Source organism: Lepidochelys kempii, chromosome 1, assembly GCF_965140265.1.
Source record: "Lepidochelys kempii isolate rLepKem1 chromosome 1, rLepKem1.hap2, whole genome shotgun sequence".
NCBI lineage: Eukaryota > Metazoa > Chordata > Testudines > Cheloniidae > Lepidochelys > Lepidochelys kempii.
The window spans coordinates 231,992,792-232,015,558 of NC_133256.1; the positions used below are offsets into that span (position 1 = coordinate 231,992,792).

At 38.4% G+C, this 22,767-nt stretch overlaps 1 protein-coding gene across 20 annotated transcripts in view; it reads right to left on the reverse strand.

Annotated features, from left to right (window-relative positions):
• Positions 1 to 22,767, reverse strand: part of C2CD5 (C2 calcium dependent domain containing 5) — a 134,842-nt gene that overhangs the window by 51,622 nt on the left and 60,453 nt on the right. For 12 of the 20 annotated variants that reach the window (XM_073318114.1, XM_073318141.1, XM_073318218.1 and 9 more), the window contains 3 exons: positions 7,259 to 7,373; positions 3,408 to 3,503; positions 1,277 to 1,468 (listed from right to left, as the gene is read on the reverse strand). In XM_073318114.1, the coding sequence (XP_073174215.1) occupies positions 1,277 to 1,468; positions 3,408 to 3,503; positions 7,259 to 7,373 (403 nt within the window). Of the gene's footprint in view, positions 1 to 1,276; positions 1,469 to 3,314; positions 3,504 to 7,258; positions 7,374 to 22,767 lie in introns of all 20 variants that reach the window. The other 8 variants (XM_073318152.1, XM_073318105.1, XM_073318106.1 and 5 more) reach the window with 1 other exon arrangement.

Here is a 22,767-nt window from a genome sequence, read left to right on the forward strand (position 1 = left end):
ATGTCATGACTCTCATTCCTGTTCTTTCGTCACATCCTCTACTTCTACTGACAGAAGCACACTAGGAGGAAGGCACAACATTATCAAATTATCACATAAATAAGCTAACCTCACTTTACAGCAACAATTACCTGGCGTAACAGGACTATAGGAGTTCCTCCTGGATCATCCTCACACCAACTCAGTAACTTTCCAGTGGTGCCCCTATTTGATTTATTATGGCTGAAGCTAACCGAATATGTCAAGGAATCTGCATTGGTGTATGTACGGTATATTCAGTAGTTAGAATGGCAAAACAATGAAAATTAAGTACTGTATAACTGAATAGGAAATTACAATATCATAACAAAATTAATATAAATCTAGGGACATTGAATCTGCCCTTCTCTCACATAATTTGTACTGCGCTATTACTGCATATGCGATTGTCTAAACAACACTGCTACATTTCTGGAAAGTAGTTTAGTACATCCGCCTGCGAAAGTTTTTACCAATATTAAGAACACGTGGAATCTTAAGTTTTAGTTACATCTTTTAGTACAATATCATAACCTATTTGCAAAGAACCACCCAAGATAATTAGTAATACTTTTAGGAACCTCTGACAAGAAATAATCATGGTATGATCTTGCATTCTCCAATATAATGGGGCTAAATGAAAAACGCTGTAGCAAAAATGTCTTTTCTGTTGCTATGTTTCACCTCAGTCATCATTTCAAAGGAGAATTTTGTTTTACATCTTAGTATGATTATGGGACCTCCATTCTGACCAAACCACCATAGAACCAGTCATGTGACCCACTCCACTGGGTCACTATTTTGAATTATTTTAACCTGAGCATATGAAGCATGTGCAACCTTAATTCTGCACTTGCAAGTATTTGCTCTCCATAGCCATGTGGGCTGAATACAATAATTTTAGTAGGTATTACAGCATAGCTGTTGGAACTAGGGGTACTGGGGCTGTAGCAACATCCCCTGGCTTGAAGTGGTTTCTATCATACATAGGATTTACAGTTTGGTTCAACAGCTCTCAGTATCCCCACTATACAAATTGTTCCAGCACCCCTGTCCTATACACTAGTGTAAGTAAAAAGCACAAAACTAAAGTTAATGACAGCACAACAGGAAAAAAACAAGTTCTCATTTAGCTGCCAGTTACTACACATAACTGAACATAAAATATAAAATTTGCTCTTTTGTTGAACTACAATAAGAGGAAAATTTCTAATGTTCTCCAGCACAGTAGTAAGAAAATTAATATTTTCACAGATACCTGGCTTGAATAAGACATCCTTTCCCAATAACCATCGCCTCTGCAGGCAGATCTATTGTTGTGAAAAGAACATCAGGAACCTTTTGCTTTCTGCAGTTGTAACAGTATGTGAGATGAGCAGGGAATGGCATGTTCAGTTCATCATATGGTATGTGGCAAAATCCACAACCTGGAGGTGAAGTTTCTTCTATCCTAAAAGTACATTTTGGAAAAGTATATTTAAAACATCTGTGCACTATCTTAACAAGAAATACTATGTTCATGTAGTATAAAACTGGCCTATACCATACAACTACATAAGCCACACATATGGAGTCAAATTCTGTTCTACTACATCTGTGCAACAGGTTAATAGGATTGCATCAATGTAACAGCAGAATTAGGTCACATGCTATTCTCTGAAACGATACATATAGTATCTGTGCAGCTAACAGTTATCCAGGGATCAAAAACCAACAGCATAAAATGGCCAGTGGTTATATTAGCCTAAGATATTATTGCAATAGCTTTAAGATCTAATTCTTGCTAGCTGCGTGTAATCTAGTATATCACACCTTTATAAAAGACTCTGCTGGGTAAATACGTACCAAATCTCTTACATGGACTATGTTTGAATAACGTATACAAAATTAAGCAGCAGAAATTAAATGTGCCAGTCATCCTACTGGAGAACAGTATAATACAGGTAGTCATTAAAAAGAAAGACCCATACAGAACTTCCCAAGCTACAACATTAAGAAAAACTCACTATTCACTTAACTGAAACAAAATATCTAGGCAGAATTGTTGCAAAAACACATGAAAGACTATAAACAATATAGTCTGAACAAATTATGATTTTGTAACATACTATGTAAGAGCCTCATTGTAAAATTTTGTCCTGCACAGTAATTTTTCTTCTCAAAGAACTCTGAGTAAAATTTTCAAAATAACTTAAGTGACTTAGGAACGTAAGTGCCATTGACTTTAAGAGAGATTTGGGCACTAAGGAGCCCAAGTCATTTTTGAAAATGAGACAGACTTTCTGTACATATTTCACATTTGGTTGCTTTAATGTCAGTCAGCTTTTATTATTGAAAATAAATGTGATTCTCCCTTTAAACAACACATTCAACAAGCTTATAAAATATATCATCAAAAACTGAATTTTTATTTTGTTTTAACATTAAAAACTTGACATTTCTTTCGATGTCAGCAGGGGAAGGAGAGGTTGAACAAGTGTATTAAAAGTTCTGTTGGGACAGAAAAAAAGCAAAGGAAGGGTTTTTTGTTTGTTTGTTTAAAGGGGTCAAAACTGCAGTTTCAAAGAACTGATCAACAAGTAGTATTTGCAGGGAAAAGTAATACTCAGTCTCTTCCGAATGAAATGAAAAAAGAAAAAGCTAAATATTGAGATAAAATTGTATCATTTTGCCATGATGCACTGTATCTTTTGGACTGACTAATCCCTAAGGATATATGATTATTATTGCAGTGAAGATACCGAAAAAGTCCTACTGACATGCAACAGTTTGCACATCTTGACTGCCTGCAAAATAATTATTTTGCAAGCCCCCCCAAAAAACACAAAGCTGACAGCCAAAAATTTGTGTTAGTTAGCCAATTCATTTTCTTTTCCATCAACCTTTATGATTTTGTTTATAATCTTCAGTTTAAACACGCATTTTTAAATGCTTGTCTTACTCACTTCTGTTTTACACTCAAAGCTATTTTATTTTCTATACAGCCATTGAACACAACAAAGACAATGGTCCACATACTACAGCCAAATCAAGATTTGGCTTATACAAATTATCATATGACTGTTACTTTTTTGTAGTGTGCTACAAAGGTAAGAAAGATACGTGAAGAGTGGCAAAGGAAAAGACTGAGTTATAATTCTGTGGTTAGTAGTCAAACATGTTACCTTATTCAGACTGTTAGAAATAAAAACAGAAAATCTAATTTGGTGCAGAGTTCCATTACTTCTGTTGTTGTTGTTAGTGAAAATCAGTAAAGTGGTTGGTCCCGCATCCTGCACTGTAACACTGTAACCTACCCTAATAGAGAAGAACTATCTTGGTTCTGAGGAAAAAAATCAACCTCTCCCTTCTCTGACCCTATGGAAAAGAAGCCAGGCTGCCATGACAACCTTTGTTCCAAACAGCCTTCCATGGTGCCATCCTGGAGAAACCTAGGGTTCAGTACAGCTGCTGTGCCAGACGCGGACAAAATACAGACCTCTTCACTATAAAAAGAAAAGAATTACAAAGAAGTGAATTCCTGATCTGGTGTTAAATATCTTTTTTTAAAAGCCATACATTTAAAAAGCTTGTTCAAAAGCCACAGTGAATTAAATATAACTGTTAACCTTAGTGGAATCATGGTACCAGTAATAACAATACCTAGCAAATTAACCAATTAATCCACACAAATAGTCTTTTGATGTATTACACCCATTTTAAATGGAGAGAAATGGATGCAGATAGATTAGAGACATGCCCAAAGCTACAAAGAGAATCAACGTAGGAGGTGGAATTTGAAAACAGGAATTCCTGGTTCCCACTTCTGTTCTCAGCCCACTAGATTACCCAGGAAATATAGATTTAAGAAAGTTTTTGGATTCTACAGATTAGAGTGCCTGGGAATGTTGCAGACAAGGTGTAGCTGTTTACCAAAGTTAAGGGTGGGAGCTGAGAACCCCCATCACCTGATATCATTCATTGTCAAAATGAAGTTACAAAGCAATACTGACAAGTTGCTTCTTGGTAACTCGGGATAAAAGACAGCAAAAAAAAAAAAAAAAAAAAAGTAAAATTTTAAAGTAAGAACAGTGTTAATCTAAGTGATATACTCTATTCTTGGTTTAAAAGTTAAACAGTTAAAGACCACACAACAGTTAATGTGTCTACAATTTTACACATGTTAGACAGTGAACCAAGCCTCTATGGGTAAACACTAAATCAAACCCATTATGCTGAAAAACAAAGAGATACCCTTCGTCCTTTCTTAGAATGAGAAATTTGTCTTATTTACCTGTAATTCTTCCTAATTTATTTTATTTACCTGTAATTCTTCCTCTTAACCCCCACCCCTCCAACACAGATACAGCATGTCTGGCAGGCCAATACTGTAAATACTCAAGTCCTTCCTGTTTAAGGCATGGAAACAGGTTGAAATGAAAATCAGCAGAGGACCCCTATCTAATTCTTCCACCATTAGTGAACAAGTATTATCAACTCAAAGTCCTACCAACGAAGTGTAAAATATACTATTAACTGATTTATGAATTTATGAATTTTATGAATTTATAAATTTATGAATAATATGTATTTATTCATACATTTTATTATGAATTATGTTAAGTATTAACAAAGAAAACATAATGGAACTGAACTACTCATATTATTTATCAGAAGACTAATCAAGATGAACAGATTTCCATTTTCACTATAAGCCCTACTTTACCACAGCATGGAGAATTTTACTCCCAAAGGCTGAATCTGAAGAAAAGGAAAGCTTGTGAAAGTTAAAGACGTTTGTTTCTTCAGCCAGCACACTAGTCCCCTTAGCACACAATGGGGCCACGGACCTGGTGGAAACTACCATGATGCTTTCAGATTGTCCATGTCTGCTCATCTTATATACTGCAGCAATGCTTGCATCCTGTTACCCATCTTGTGAAGGTGCTCTTTGGATGCCTTCTTCCTTTTGCAGCTTACCATTGTCACTGCAAATAGAGACTGATTTTCCATCTGGTTTTGTTCTTTAAGGGCAAAATCTTAAACATTGCTTATTCCTTCCGGCGGCTAGGATGGGATCAAATGGATGGTAGGATTACTTCTTGAGATCTATGCATCATCAGCAGGAAAGTCTAAGGACAGCTTCATCCATATAAATATACAATATAGTTCCTCTGTGGAGGGGATACTTAGTTCCAAGATCATCATAGCCAAGGCAACAGCTATTTGGAAGGTCAACTTAAGAGCCAGAACATAGAAAGATAGTTCAAATAGACCGTTGAGAAGAGTTTGTCAAACAATGCTGCAATGCTGCATCCATTAGACATGGATGAATAGGCAGGTTATAGAAGCACTGAGGCACATCTCAAAACCTACAAAAAGGATGTCAAAACATCACAAATATTTTGAGATTACTGGGGCTTGGGTCAGGCTTTAAAAAAAACAAAAACCAAAAAATACCTAACAGTAGAACTGTGGTGTTGACTTGAGTTGGGGGGAAAAAGAAAAACCCCAGCACAAGTGCTCATCTAAAAGTGCTCTTTCCTGTGCGACTTTTAATGAAAATGTTCAAACTTAGTCTAGCATTGAAAAATTCTTGTCAACTATCTTTATTCTCTGACCTAGTAATTGAACTGAAGTGAAAATTCTGACCCTGATGTTTTGAGGAGGTGAAAGTTTTAATTCTAGTCAACCCAGGTTCATAATTATCCAATTGAAAACCTCCACTTTGAGACTCTATTCTCCCTTGGTTTCTTTTTAGCTTTGTCACTTAGCTCTTACGTTTAGGATCCCTTTTAAATGTACTTTTATTTAGAGGTTTGGTTCTGCCATACTGAATAGCACTTGAGCCATCTCCACGTGTGTTTTGCTCCTATTCCTTTTCGCCTGCCCAATGATACTGCTTTAACAATGTGTGGAATTACTAATATATTTGTCTTGGACTAGGAAGACCACTTGAAACTGAGCCAGACAAGAGAGTCCTTGGTGCTTGAATGTCTAAGGAACCTAGGTAGACCTCTCAGCCCATCAAGCTCACATGTATCTGGTAATTTTCCCACTGTGGTATTATGAAGGTGATGCCAATCATCAGCTGTTTCTAATTTCCCTTGGGAGAAGGTGGGTCTCTTCTCCTTGATCCTCTGTAACTGATTCCACTTGAATATCCTGGTATTTGGCTGACAGCAGGATTTCTGTTCAGGTTACTTTCTGGAACTGGAGTGGGATGTGACCTTCAGTGGACTAGGGAGGCTGGAAATAGATACAAGGGTTCCATATTGTTCTCCCCAATGTTGTGATAAATCACTTAAATACAGAAGGTAGGTGAGATATTCTTACCCTTCAAAGTGTGGGATAAGTCAGTACAGTTCTGGCTTCTAGCTGAGATGGCTGTATGTTGTTATATTTTCAAATAAATAGGGCTACTCTGTTTCTGTGTCCCTTGAATTCCAGATGGATGGAGACAGCCTAGCAAAGCTATTGGAGCCATAGCAGTTGAACCTAACTTTTCCCTATGGCTCAATCTCTGAGAGGCCCACCTGTCTTTGCCATTTTGGGGAATGTTAGACTTGTGGAATGAAGCCACTACTATGGCCAGATTAATGTCTTTGTCCAGGAAAGTGCTGCTACTGTATCACAGGAGTGGAAAAATGCAATCCCTCAAATTTTGGCCCAAAAGGCTACACACATTATTTTCTCTGTGAGGTACTGGAGGAGAAAAATCATGGTCAGTACATCCCAAAGAGAGATTCAGGACAGGAACACTCAGCCAGCAGTACTCTGGCTCTAGGAGGCAAGATTATCTGGCTCAATTTACAAGCAATGCCTAGAGAAAGACCCCCTGCTTCCATGCCTTAAAAGTGTGTTTTACTTCTGAACTATCAATCATTCCTTGACAATAAAGTATAACTATAAAACATATTTAAGTAAAATGTCCAGGCATTCTAGCAGATAAGATTTAGTGAACTTGAGAATTAGACAAGTTAATGTTAACTGTCAAAAGCAAATACGTAGATTTAAAGTCTAGCAGTAGCATGCTAAGGAATAGTTATGACAATGGCTACAGAATTAATTCTGAAAAACATGTGAAGACACAGCTGTTTATCCCAAGTTTGAAACCTAAGATGAAAGATATTTTAGTAAACTCTTCAAAGCTGGTATGCTACACACTATCGTTTGTCTTGCGCTCTCTATCCCCATTTTAAAGAAGATAGTACAGGATTATTTTCTATGGCATTTAGAAAATCAAATCATCATGATTTACCAAATGCTAGTTGATTCACTGTAGCCCACTACAGCATGACAACCCAATGCCTTGGCATGGGATTTTATCTCTTGTCTGATTTCCGCCCACCACGCATCTCGTGTCTCTGGTTCATCTGAAAGACAAAGTATAAATCAGTTCACTATTCTGCAGCACATCAATTGAAAGTAGTATGTGATTAAACTTTAAACCATCTATTAAGTGCTGTTTTAAAATTCTTAAATTTGTTGTAATAGGAGTTGCAACCTTGAATTTTTCCCCCTACCTATTTTGTCCTTTTCCCAATTAGCAAACAGTATTTCTTCTTCATGTTATTATTATTATTGAGCAATAACAAAACATTGGCCGTGTTCCATTTATTTCCTTGTTTCTCACCAGTGGAAATAGGATTTGTCAGATTAGCTGTCTTCTTGTTGCTGTCCCTGCAGCAGCAGAAACCAAAATGTTGTCGCCTCTGTTCCAAATTTTATTCACTCAAAGGTCACATTACTAACTTGCCAAGAGCCTGAGGGCTGCACAAAATTTGCATAAAGTGATGTAGATTTTACCTAATAAGTACCCTCATCTTTAATACAGAGCTGCAGCTTGTGAAAACAAATTATTGTGTTTTATCTTGCTGCAAGAAGATTTCTCTCTTTTGAACACATCTCCATATTAAAGAGTATGTCACAGGCCAACACAAAGCTTTGCGGTCCACATCTCACCTGCATTTTCAGTACCTCTGTGCTAAGGAAACTGGGTATGTTTTAAACTCTTATTTCTCAAAAACTATTTATTTAGAATCCAGATGTTATTAACCAGATTAATTTTACTAATTTATTCATTTATAATATGGTACGGTCAAAGAATTAAAAAAAAAAGACCATCTACACTTCCTGAATACTTCTTATATTAGACAATCAACTGCAGTAATAAGTGTTACCAAAAAGCTTTTGAGTAACATTCATTTACTTTAAATAGCAAAACAATTACTTTTTAAACAAGACTCTAATCCTGCAAACCCTCTACATGTGGATCAATAGGAGTTCTGGTAGAGGTTCTGCAACATTGCTCCCTGTTCTTTCAAGACCTCATTGCTATGTCTGCAGCACCTATAACAAAAAGTCATTTAAATTTTTGATAAACAAAATATGATTAATAAATCACTAAATACACAGATGCTGCATAGGAATCTGCCTCCGTGGACCCTTCTGATTACAGAGTCCCACTGAAGTAAATGGAACTTTGCACAGGCACAAGCACTTGCCTATACAGATCTCTCTGCAGGATTAGGGCCCAAAATACCAGTTCCAAAATCTGTGCCATACTGGGATCTGGCCAGGTAAATGTTTTACTACAAGTGAAGCATGGTGAATATTTGCATATATGGTATGCAATACCCATACATCACATATTAGGCCCATGATTGGACTGAGATTCAACATAAACGCACAAAGTTAAAAAGGCAGCTGCTTGGAAATTTGTGAATTAAATCCAAAATACTATTGTGCAAAATGTATTTCTTTTAAAATACACTTCAGCTTTTGTTTTAGAATCAGACTTCTGCAGATCTAAAATAGAAACTAACAATTATTTCTTCTATAAAAAAAGCTTTAAAGGATATTTCTGGGGGGGGGGGGAATACAGTGTATTTTGCTGAGGCTTACATCATGCTCTCCAATTATTCCTGACTTTTAACGCTTGTATCCATCACATTGTAACAACTCTGCAAGCTTCCTCAGAGAAAAGAAAAATGTTAAACAGCAAAAAATTAACTACAGGGAAATCTTATAGTGGAGTGAGTGAGTGTATGTATGTAAAATAAATATATATTATACACACACACACACACAAATTTCATTCTTCATAGGAATTCACTACAGTCAGAACTGCAATTTACATGCTGAAGGAATTTGTTACTTTCACTGACAATGATATATCAAGTTTCATTACACCAAGTTTACTATGAGCGGGTTCCATTTTGTTTACTAATAAAAACCCACATACTCTTCTTAGTGTATTTCTCTTAGCAATCATAGAAGTGAATACACTGGTTATACACTTTTAGCGACATCAGTGTAAGCTTTTTATGCTCTCACTAGTGGGAATGTTATGTCATTATTAAAAGCTATTTTGACTGCAAGTTTGAACACAGAAAACCTGGATCGCACTGAGAAATTGCACTCAAACCCTCAATGAGGTCCCATGCTTTTCACCTGTCAGAAGCTGGGAACACTAGAGAGGTAGTCAGAGGTGAAAGTAAGCCGGTCCGGTCCGGTGTGCCGGCAAGAGCTGGTACAGTGCTGACCGTACCCGCTTCCCCAGGCTGGTGATTTAAAGGGCCTGGGGCTCCCAGCTCTCCGCCTGAGCCCTGCTGCCGAAGCCCTGGGGTAGCGTTGCCGGTACGGGACTCCGGCGGTGATTTAAAGGACATGGGGCTCCCAGCCGCCGCTACCACAGCAGAGCCCTGGACCCTTTAAATCGCTGCCCAAGCCCTGGGGCTCCCAGCCGCCTCCGCAGCGGGTAGCTCTGGCAGTGATTTAAAGGGCTCAGGGCTCCCAGATGCCGCTACCGTAGCTGGAACTCCGGACCCTTTAAATCTCTATTTAAACGGCCCAGGAATTTAACCGTCTCACCTCTTCCAGTTGAGGCCCTGTCCCCTTACGTTTGAGGCCCTGCCCCACTGCTCAGGACTCCGGCGTAGCAGTAAGTCCTTTAAGTTAAGTTTACCCCTGGAGGTAGTTCTTTCAAACTCTAGGGAAAGTGCTACAAATGCCAGCCAAATGGGAGACAGTTAGAAAAGAAAAAGCAACAAACACATCCCTAACTCTCTCTGGCTTGAGGGATATTCCCAGTGATGCAAGTGCCAGAGGTAGTAAAAACCTCAGGCGGGACCCCTCTACCCAAACCCAATCAAGACAAGTAATAGAATTATTAATGTGTATGTCTATTACATAACTAAGTTTACTAATGTTGTAGTTACTTGACTGAGTGTATGTATGTAAAATAAATATATATTACACAAGTCAACAGCCCAGTGCAACCAAAGCACCTACATTAGCTACTCACTATACTTCCTGATCAGTTAGAGTGGGCAACAGGTATTTAGCTAGACTCATTTGATGAAACAGTCCTCCAATATATTATGACTTTGCAAGAGAAACATTTGCAAAAAAGGCGGGGGGGGGGCGGGAAGGGGCGCCTAGAATCTCATGATCCTAGTATGTTCCTTTTTTCAGCTGTGCATAAAGAGTTTGATACAAAAGGCTCTACTAGAATGCTGATCAATTTCCCTCTGCAACCTTAAGTATGGAAAGTGTTACATTTTGGCAGCTACTGCTGCTGCTTACTCTCAAACAAAAAAAGAGCAAAAAAAAGGGTGTGTGTGTGGAAACAGAAAGTATTGAACAGTCAGGAGAAAAAAACAAACAGGGAAAGAAAAAGGTGAGAGAAGAAAGAGCAATACAAATGCAACCAGTAAGGTGACACAAACAAGGATGGGGTGGGAGTAAAACCATAAGAGAAGGAAGTGGACAAAGAGAAACAGAAAAAGCAGAAATAATGACGGGTCCCCACATTGGTACCACATATCATTTTCCCCCACGGAGATTTTGGGCATGTGGATTACAAAGTTTAGGAGTGAGCTTCCTAAAGGATTACAAGGCAATTTTTCAACTCACTTCACCTTAAAATACTGTATATTATATGGGAGGAGGATGCAGTCCCAGCACCCGAGAAACTCACAGCTATTTTTTTAGCTGTGGGGTGCTCAGACAACATTTTACCCTTATTTTTTCCCCGGATTCTGGTCAACATGTCAGGAATAGTGAGATGTAAAGTAAAAGCACTATAATCCACAGTAATATAATAGGCCTGATCCCACTCCCGCTAAAGTCAAAGCTTTTTTCCCCATTACAGACAACGGGAAACAGGCCCAGGCCCAATACCATTGATAAAAGTCAACCTATTGCCATTGCACAAGATTAAAAAGAATTCCCACAGGAGCCATGTTTGTCAACAAGTGCATATGAATGAAGAGATCTTTTTGTATCATTTAAATGTAGGGCTATTTTTTTTTCAAAATATGGTAAGATAATGTGAACCAAGATAATTTATATATTTGTAAATATATAAAACACTGTGTATTAACATTTAGTATACACAAACTTACCTTTGCATATTAAAATACAAAACGGTTTTATACAATTAAAGTCAGACACCATGACATTGGAATAGTAATTGATACAAAACACTGAATGCAGTGCAATGTGTAGGCATTCATATTTTTTGGACAAATATATTCACCACAAGCAGCCTTTTATTTTGACACATGAGGCACACAATTCCACATGAGGATGCCATTGTAGCATTTACAAGTTTAGTAAAGCTAAGGATTTACATAAACATTAAAGGAGTTAGGGGAAGCAGGATGGCATGTGTCCAGTACACTCCAAAAGGGTGTCTGTTTTGTTTTTGGCTAAAGCAAAAGCTTAAAGAACTAAGGGTTCGCAAAGCAGATTCAGCAGACAGTAGCCAGAAACGGTGGATTTTTTGGCGCATGCTTGGATCAGGTGACAGTACAGACTGAAAACTATGGCAGCTCACTGAAATGGTTACAGAAAGTAATGGCCCTGAATTCTAGGTGAAAGCAAAGGCAAGCATACATAGCACTCCATCACAAGCTTTTCTAGCAAATCTATTAAATAGTTTAGCAAGGGTTTTCTAAAACTTTAATCAAAAGGTTTGCAAAAAATTCTATTGCTCTTAACTGCCCTTTATTGTAAACCAGATATTGTCAATATTTAATTATTAAAGAACACATTTCTATTAATGTTTCAACATCAGCATGATGCCTATATCTACGTGGAAGCACAAGCATATTGTTTCTAGAGCTGAAAGATCTGAAAAAATGATGTAAATGGGAAGGTATTCTTCATAGAGACAGTGCAAACTAAATCCTGCTCCAACTGAAAAGTCTAAAACTTACTGTTTGTTTAACAGTTTTGGAAAGTAAAAACAAATGCATCACAACTGTGTTATAAAGTTATTTTGAGCCCCAAATGTTCTTTCCAATCAGTTCCAACTGCAGTCAATTTAGCTTTTGGTTCTTTACTTTAGAATGCAAGTTTGATCTCTGTTAGTTTGTATACAGACACAGGACAAAATCCTGTCGCCACCTCCCTGGATGGAGAGCCCTAGACAGAGCAGAACTGTATAGTTCTACTGTTCTGGGTGGCAAGGGGGAGTATATTTCCAGAGCCCAGACTCCTGTGGTCTTCCCTCCATGGGACCTGCATTTCTTTCCAGGGGTTAAATTAGACCAGCTCTCAGAGGCTTAGTGAGCCAGTACTATTTTCTGGGAGCTGCCATCTTGCACTGGAGAATTTAAACTTTTTAAAGAAAATTAAGTCTGTAAATCCTTAAATTGCAAACTTAGCCATCAAAATATCAACTGAATGTAAATTGATGCAGAGATGTCTAGGCAGAATCTGCAGACAAGCTTAAATAATAGCTCTATGAAGTATCAACTGCTGCAGTTAATTTCAACTGTGTATTAACACTGAAGTCTAATAATGAAAATTTAGAATGTCAGCATTAAGAAAGGAGAAGAACAATCCTATTATGAAGGATTTTCACAAATCTACTGAGAGTGGCATTTCTTGCTGATGTCTCAAAAGAGTGGAGCTTGGAAGAGTAATTATATCTTTCAAAATCAATCTCTGGATCTTTCATTATGCAGATCCATCACCATATACCTTGTGGGGCAGGGATTCAGTAGCAGTGAGGGCTACTGTAACCTCAAAATTCTAGGGGTGGACAGAGTGGCTCTCTTCTGCACTGTAACTTGAACTCCCTTGCCCCCACCTCTCAGAACTTCTTTCTGCCAAATGCTTCTAATCAGGCTTGAGAGTGAAGAGTAGAGGTGTGGGGGAAGAGATCCTACCTCTAGAGTATGGTGCAGATAAAAGCATGATCACTCCTTTTTCCACTGATGGTAGCAGTTAGCTTATCTGCTGCTCTGGTACTGGAGAAGATTTCCAGTACAATGCAATAGTGTATTTTGCAGTGTGCATTTTTGGGAAACAGACCTCTGTTTTGTTTACAGGAACTCTCCTCTGGTCTCCAGCCCAAGAACAGATCTTAGGATCTTTTCTGACCCTTAGTGACCCTATGCACAACTAAGACTTTCTACTGTGATTCTAAAATCTTTTGATTACTAGACACTCACCATATGTAAAAAGGGCCCAACTCCTCCACATACACACACTCCCAAATTGGCCCTACCCATATACACTGACAGACAGAGGGTACCTTGAACTGAACCTACCGTAGAATGAGAGGAATCTAAACTTTCTAGACAGATTTTCTAATCCATCTCTGGTTTGAAAATCTCAGTCCATCACTAAAATTAAGATGTGGGGATAAAAACATTGCTTCTGATGATAAAATTACTTTATCCGGTTTCTGTAACTGATAAACCCAAACCACCTAGAATACACTAAAATAGCAAAACCAGTGTAAGCATACCAGCAAATGAAAAAGCTAAGAAAACGTAAAATGTTCATTTTCAAAGCTTACACAATAGACAAAATATTCAGCGCTCAACTAATGGTTTTGTGGTAGTGCTCTGCATTGCCATATGAGATCAAGCTGGATTCCCAGCCCTTCACTCCTCAAGCCACAAGTGCTACTAAGGCAAGAAATTCAACTCTCTTTCAGGAGGAATTTTGCAGAACAGCAACCTCTTCAACCAATTAAGAAGCAGCATTAAGAATATCAGATAACAGTCCACTCAAGACATCGTAGGCTAAAATTCGGATGGATGCAACACTTCTCTACAGTAGAGGGTGTGAAAACAATGAAAAAAAGCTAGAGGGGAAGAATATTCAAGGGTCTACACACAGATACAGTAGTCGTCTAAAACAGGAAGGAGCAAACATAGTGCACCACCCCAAACACACACAACACACTGCTGAATTACATTATTACATTCTAGACTTCTTGAATATCCATAACACACTACTTCTCTGCAGGTGCAAATGTCCTACATTTGTAAACTGGTCAGAAGACAAACAGGAATTGTTAAAAATAATTATGGATAAAATGCACCCTAGGCATCTTCTCTGCTGGTTTTGACCTCACAGATCACCATGTTATACCAATGGCCTGCAACAACTGAAGCAAGAGGGAAGAAAGCTACAATACCAATGGTGGAAATCCCATCTTGAATTGGATTGACTGCAACAAACATTTAAAAATTTTATGCTGTGATGGTCACGGAGAAACTATCCTTTGCATACACAAGGTGTTTGAAAAATCCTGTGTTATTGGTGGTAGGCAGTTTAGTTAATGGCCTACAGCTGATTAGAATACCTTCCACAGCAAGTAAGTTTCTTCTCATTTTGCCAATGAAATCAGAACTTTCTATATCTACAGCAGAGTACATGCTGGAAGGAACAAACACCAATTTTTCTCCAGCTGAGTTTTCACCCAGGTTTATTCACAGTAATAAACAGGAAGTGTTGGAAACACTTTGGCCATCAAATTGTGCTTGAAGCCCATGTCCTGAACTGGGTCTATTGATAGAATTTGTCAATATTCCATGAGGAGGGTAGGCTGGCTGCTTCCTATACTCAAGAAACTATTGCTTGACACAAAAAAGTTGGCCAACTATTGGCCTGTATCAATGCTGGCATTTTTGGTTGAGAGGTTAAGATTATTCGAAGTCCTGCAGTGAGCCAACTCTCACAGTGCCCAGTTGCCTCACATCTCCTTGACTCTTGTTAATCTGGTTACGGTACAGACACAGTTCTTGCATCACTGGGAGGTGATCTCCTTCTGGTGATGGTTGAACATCAGGTATGTATCATACCTGGAGGTCCTGCAGGGTTCCAACTTGTCACCCATTCTATTTTAACATGTGCCTGAGACTATTGGGAGGTTTAGTGAAGAGGCACTGATCACAGCATCTTCAGTATGATACAGCTTTCTCTCGCCAACTCCAGTGACCTAGCAGGAACAATCAATTGTACTGCTCAATGTCCAAGGGAGGCTGAAGTGTGAATGAAGGCCAGCTGGCTGAGATTCAATCCACATAAGACTGTGGTGATTTTAATTGGTGAGGAGAAGCAACTAGAAAAGGATGGCAGGGATAATTTCCTTTGATTATGTCTGCCTTCTGTTGAGCAGGTTCACAATATAGGGGTCAGCTTAGAGTCCCAGTTGCTACTTGAAAGTCAGGCAGCTGCTACAGCCAAGTCAACTTTTCTCCTCCTACGGATGATTAAGAGGTTGCATTTGTTTCTTCCAGATGCAGTCCTTTCCATCCCTGCCATCTCAAGTTTAGATTACTGCAATAGCTTTATATGGGGCTAAATCATCCAGAAACTGCAGCAGGTCCAGAATTCACTGGCTCACTTACTGGTATTAAACAGGTTGCCTTTTTGTGAACACATTAAACCTGTATTCTGATCTGCACCAGCTGCCTGTTGGTCTCAAGTTTGATGTTAAGATCGTGGTATGAACCCATAAAACCCTAAAGTGGCCTACAACCAGGCCCTGGTCCTGCAATGATTGATGTACATGCTTCGGTTTTTGCTCTGTGAATAGTCCCATTGACTTCAATGGGGATACTCACAGTGTATTACATTGCGTGAAAGCCTTTAAAGGATGGGGCCTAAGATACCACCTCTTGCCCTGCAATGCCCTGCCATAATTGCATCAGGGAAGATGCCTGCGATGAAACTCCACTGGTAGGACAGAGAGGGATGGATGGCAGGGCATTTTCCATTAGGACCCCAAACCTTTCGAACTTGCTTTCCCTGTTGGTCTGTAAAAGCCCAAGCTTGTTAGCCTTTGGGTGTGCTGCAAGGCCTATGTTTTCTCTCACAATTATAAGGAGAGAAGTGATATATAGGTCTGGGCAGCAGCGGTGTGAAAGTCTGATGAGGATTTTGTGAGGAAGTTGATTATTTTTGTTATATTTATGTTGTCGCAAGGTTAATTTATTTGATCTTGAGGTAACTGAAGTATGTGTATTTTTAAAAGACTGCGAAGGACACCCAGAGAACTGTGTGGGTGCTCATTTACAGTAGAATAATACAAATATAAATAAGCCAGTAAGTTAAATTAGCATTCCTTGAAGTTAGAGATGGTGAATTCTTACTTCACCATCCTCCTATTTCTTTTAGGGGCTGCTGAACGAGAAGGAGATCATCTTCTATCCCTTGTCTGTATTACAATCCCTCTCCCTCTGCTATTTTTTACTACTTAACTTTGTAAATTGTTTTGGGATTCATTCTGTAAGAAAGATGATATACAAAATAAAGCTGTGTTGAATTAAATTAAATGGGCATAGATACTACTTACTGAAATAGAATCACATTTCCTTTCAATTATTCATATTTTTTCATCTTACTGATCTCTCAAATGGATAACTGACACTCACAGGAAGTAAGTAATCGTTAGAACCAAAACCAAACTCAGAACAAGGGCTGCACTTGTGAAACTTTGGAACATGCATACAGGAGTAGAGCAAGTATTTTAAGAGTGGTAACCACCTACATGAAGAAGTTGGAGGCTTCAAAACAATAGTTCTGAAATTTAATTGGTATATAGTGATTTAGTCCTAAAAGCTAGAGTATTAGTAACTCTTCCGAAACAAATCGGGAAAATCCTCTATGCTATGCCTTAGGTGAATCAGAGCTAAACCCTTTTCACATAAATCAGACTTCATTTATGAATATCTGATAGACAGCTTGTGTTTAAAATAAAGCATCCAAGCTATTTAACATATTATTCAAAATAATTATCCCCCATCCTCAACTGAAACATTTCAGTCCCTGGGGAGAGAGTACATCACCCACATTTAAATCTTAAATCCTATTCAGTGCCTAGATACCAGAGTAACGGGTTCTTTTACAAATGTGACAGATTAGTTAGATAAAAAAGTGTTTAGATTAGGGGCCTAGTAGTTCTTACTGACAGGACTCTTTAATTCTAATTCCAGTTCTGTTACAGGTTTGCTCTGTGAGTTTCAGCAAATCACTTCTTTGTGCTTCAGTTTGCCCTAAAACAAAATACTACCTTACAAAGATGTTGATGGTCTTACTAAATGTTTGAAATGTGCTTTAAAAACCCTTGAGTGGAAGGAATTATAAAAATTCAAGTAATAGTATAAAGGACAACATTGAACACCTCATTTTTGTTTAATATGTCCCAAACTATTCAGGCAAACAGAACATCAGAAAGTTCTTTATAACATGTAGTACTGTATTAAAGAGAAACAGTATGCATAACTGAAAGTGCACCTACCTAATATATTTATTCCCAGACAAAAAACATTAACATAGAATTTGTTGAGTGTAAGTAACACTAATCTTTGGGTAAACTACATTCTAGGGATGTTGTAATTATTCCGAAAACCAGCTATTATAAACCTAGAAAATTCAGAATTAAGGTTAAGGGCAATATCATGTTTACAATTATGATCAAGGTATTTTTAGTATTTGTGGTCCCAGATCCGCTAAAAGTGTTTTTTAAAGACACAGATTTTATATATATATATTTACTCTCAGGACATAACTACAGGGCAGTTAATGTTGTTTGAATGACTTAAGTGTGCATTTTTTATCTTAACATGTTCTGATTCCTTTAATTTTAGGTTTCTAATGTTTTGCTTTGGACATATTACAATGTCCCTATAATGTATTTTACCCTTAAGTTACTGATACAAGATTTTTGTCAAGAATTTCCTACATTTTTAAAAAAATTATTAAAAATTCCAGTACAAAAATTACACAAGAAACCCAAAGAGAATGCTCTCATGCAATATTTCTAATGTTCTGAAGACAAGTAGTATCACCCTTACATTTTTGTTTGTTTGTTGTTGTTTTAAATTTTAAGGGCAAATTCACTAACACAGTGACTCAACCTTTCCAGACTACTGTTCCCCTTTCAGGAGTCTGATTTGTCGTCCATACCCCAAGTTTCATCTCACTTAAAAACTACTTGTTTATAAAAATCAGACATAAAAATACAGAAGTGTCACAGCTCACTGTTACTGAAAAATTGCTTACTTTCTCATGTTTACCATATAATTATAAAATAAATCAACGGAAATATAAATATTGTACTTACATTTCAGTGTATAGTAGATAGAGCAGTATAAGCAAGTCATTGTCTGTATGAAATTTTAATCTGTACTGACTTCTCTAGTTTTTTTATGTAGCCTGTTGTAAAACTAGGCAAATATTTAGATAAGTTGATGTACCCGTGAAACATCTCTGAGTACACCCAGGGGAACACATACTCCGGGTTGAGAACCACCGCACTAGTACGCCAATGCAGTGCAAAGCAGCCAGAACCCACAAGCCATTTAAGATGGGCTTACTTTTGCTTTACATTACCAGAGTAGCACAAAGTAGTCAAACCAGTGGTGAATCTGGTCTTGAAATTCACATACAGGTTTACAGAACTGTGTTAGTGACACTGGTGCTATATGAAGATGGGGCAGGGAAAGCTCAGTTTCTTGAGTCCCATGCTTTACAGGAAGCTTCTGTGCTCTTAGTTCAGTTCCCTCAGCAGTATTGTCTCAAACACAGAGCAACTCCAGCAGCAGTGTCACAGAGAGCTTTTTAAGCAAAATATCCATGTTAGTATGCATGGAATCTTCAGAGAACAGTGACAGGTAGGCCAAGTAAATCTATCCATTAAGAACTCCTGACACATGTGGCCAGTATTTCTCATACCACTGAGTCATTACAGCAAATGAATTGCTATAAGCAAATTGGGTGTAGAGGAAGCGTGATAATTAGCTCAGTTACCACTGATGACACAATGGCCCCAATTAAGTCACCTTAGCTGTTGAACTGACCCTGTCTATATCCTACATAATCATAGTAATTAGATACAACCATCATTAATAACTTAGTTGAATTATAAGCTAATTTCTTCAAATACAATTCATACACAAAAAAGTTTGAGAGTCTGTATTATTCAATTGTTATTCTCATTTAGGACTAACAAAAGACTGACAGGTTTCAGAGTAACAGCCGTGTTAGTCTGTATTCGCAAAAAGAAAAGGAGTATTTGTGGCACCTTAGAGACTAACCAATTTATTTGAGCATGAGCTTTCGTGAGCTACAGCTCACTTCATCGGATGCATACCATGGAAACTGCAGAAGACATTATATACATACAGAGACCATGAAACAATACCTCCTCCCACCCCACTGTCCTGCTGGTAATAGCTTATCTAAAGTGATCATCAAGTTGGGCCATTTCCAGCACAAATCCAGGTTTTCTCACCCCCCCCCCACCCCCATACACACACAAACTCACTCTCCTGCTGGTAATAGCTCATCCAAAGTGACCACTCTCCCTAAAATGTGCTTGGTAATCAAGGTGGGCCATTTCCAGCACAAATGCAGGCTCTCTCACCCCCCCACCCCCAGGGAACACACACACACACAAACTCACTCTCCTGCTGGCAATAGCTCATCCAAACTGACCACTCTCCAAGTTTAAATCCAAGTTTAACCAGAACGTCTGGGGGGGGGGGGGGAACAAGGGGAAATAGGCTACCTTGCATGACGACTTAGCCACTCCCAGTCTCTATTTAAGCCTAAATTAATAGTATCCAATTTGCAAATGAATTCCAATTCAGCAGTTTCTCTCTGGAGTCTGGATTTGAAGTTTTTTTGTTGTAAGATAGCAACCTTCATGTCTGTGATTGCGTGACCAGAGAGATTGAAGTGTTCTCCGACTGGTTTATGAATGTGATAAATCAGATGTCAAGAATTATAACACGAAATTATGGTCACGCAATCACAGACATGAAGGTCGCTATCTTACAATAAAAAAACTTCAAATCCAGACTCCAGAGAGAAACTGCTGAATTGGAATTCATTTGCAAATTGGATACTATTAATTTAGGCTTAAATAGAGACTGGGAGTGGCTAAGTCATTATGCAAGGTAGCCTATTTCCCCTTGTTTTTTCCTAACCCCCCCCCCCCCCCCGACGTTCTGGTTAAACTTGGATTTAAACTTGGAGTGGTCAGTTTGGATGAGCTATTGCCAGCAGGAGAGTGAGTTTGTGTGTGTGTGTGTGTGTTCCCCGGGGGTGGAGGGGTGAGAAAGCCTGGATTTGTGCTGGAAATGGCCCACCTTGATTACCATGCACATTGCAGGGAGAGTGGTCACTTTGGATGAGCTATTACCAGCAGGAGAGTGAGTCTGTGTGTGTATGGGGGTGAGGGGGGTGAGAAAACCTGGATTTGTGCTGGAAATGGCCCACCTTGATTATAATGCACATTGTAAGGAGAGTGGTCACTTTGGATAAGCTATTACCAGCAGGAGAGTGAGTTTGTGTGTGGGGTTTTTGGAGGGGGGTGAGGAGGTGAGAGAACCTGGATTTGTGCAGGAAATGGCCCACCTTGATTATCATACACATTGTGAAGAGAGTGGTCACTTTGGATGGGCTATTACCAGCAGGAGAGTGAGTTTGTGGGGGGGGGGGGGGCGGAGGGTGAGAAAACTGAATTTGTGCTGGAAATGGCCCAACTTGATGATCACTTTAGATAAGCTATTACCAGCAGGACAGTGGGGTGGGAGGAGGTATTGTTTCATGGTCTCTGTGTGTATATAATGTCTTCTGCAGTTTCCACGGTATGCATCCGATGAAGTGAGCTGTAGCTCACGAAAGCTCATGCTCAAATAAATTGGTTAGTCTCTAAGGTGCCACAAATACTCCTTTTCTTTTTGAAAAGACTGACAGATGCCTAATTTCTTAAGGACCTAATTTAATCAATTTTAACTCAAACTAATTAATCTATTTACTTGTAAATTCCCAGAAAATTCATTCTGTATTGAAGGAGTAAGTGCTGTATACTTGCGGAGGATACAATATATTTTTCATACAAAACAAAGAAGTTGATTCTCTGTGTTAAGTGTAAACAGGACTCATCTTAAGCAATCAGCATCTCCGTAATTTCTGCACTGTCTAATAGGTATTTGTCTTCTTGTAAACAAGACTGAGTTTAACAGCAGGCAAGTATGAAATATGGAGCTATAGTTCTATTAAGGGGTTCTAGAACTTATCATGGAGATTGCACGTACCATAACCTAAAATAAAATTATAACCCTTCAATTCAAAAATGGGCCTCTGGGTTCATCCCTGATTAGGCTGCCTAATGCCTCTCTCTCCAGCCTGAAACTCCAAAATGGTTTCTATTACTGTCTTACCCTAACTCCATATTCTAATAGCTCCCCCTGCACGTGCTCCTTGCATGCCACTTAAGCAGTTTTTGACCAGATGCTTAGATACCTAAGTGATAGACACCTTCTAAATACTTAAAATAGGTGGTGGTTTTCACTGGTCATTGGTGTGACATCACAGCTGTGAACTAACATACATTAACTTTAGAATTCTAAGCAGAATGTTGCAAATACCAAGGGGAAGATGACAGTTTGACTGCTGGCACTGAAAAAAAGACTGCCTCTAAGGTTCAACAGTTCATACATCAGCAACACACTACAAATCACAAAAGATGTTCTACCTTGGCATTATACAACCAGGAATCACCTGGACAGAATGAAGTTTGATTTAGTCTGTTTGGAAGTCATAAGTAATAAAAACAAATTCAAAGGGACAGTTCTCCATCAGCTGGCAACAGTTCAAGTAAATAATCTGTTTACATTGCCAGCTCTAACACAGGCAAGCAGTCTGCTAGTAAAATAATCCTACTTTATCTACATACTGGGGGTCTGACAGTAACCAGCATTAACTAGAATAAGCCAGTTACTGTTATCTATTTTAAAATAATCTAGCCCCCAGTAAACCCAGCAATGCAGACATGAATAGATAGTCTTCTAATTTAGAGTTCAAGGAGACTGCTACAGGGTGTGATTGCAGCAGTACTGAGGATAAAGATCCTCACCAAGATAAACAAGTAACAATTTTAAAAAGAGCATTGAAAGTATGTTTCATATATATATGCACTTTTAAAATTTGACTTTCTGCTGATTAGAATAGCCCTTGCAGTTTTAAGGCAGAAATGTTACAATATTTTATTATTTGTAGCAATGAATGTCAAAAATGGTAATGATAATTGAATGACCAATATGTAATTTTTAAACGTTTACATTTGCAAACTTCAAAAAGCCAAAAAACACTTGTTCTCAGTGGACCAGGTCCAAATTAAGTGCCAGACTGAAATATTAAGTTCTTTTTCATTTTTTCCAGACTTTCAGTTAGTAACTTGAAACTTTTGAAGGCCCCACACCTCTGCATCAAGATCCTCTAGCACAGGGGGGCCCAGATAATCTTCATCCAAGAATATTAAAGGAACTGGCACATGAAACTGCAAGCCCATTAGCAAAAAATTTTAATGAATCTGTGAACTCGGAGTTGTACCGTCTGACTGGAGAATTGCTAACATAGTCCCTATTTTTAAGAAAGGGAAAAAAAAGCGATCCAGGTAACTACAGGCCTGTTAGTTTGACATCTGTAGTATGCAAGGACTTGGAA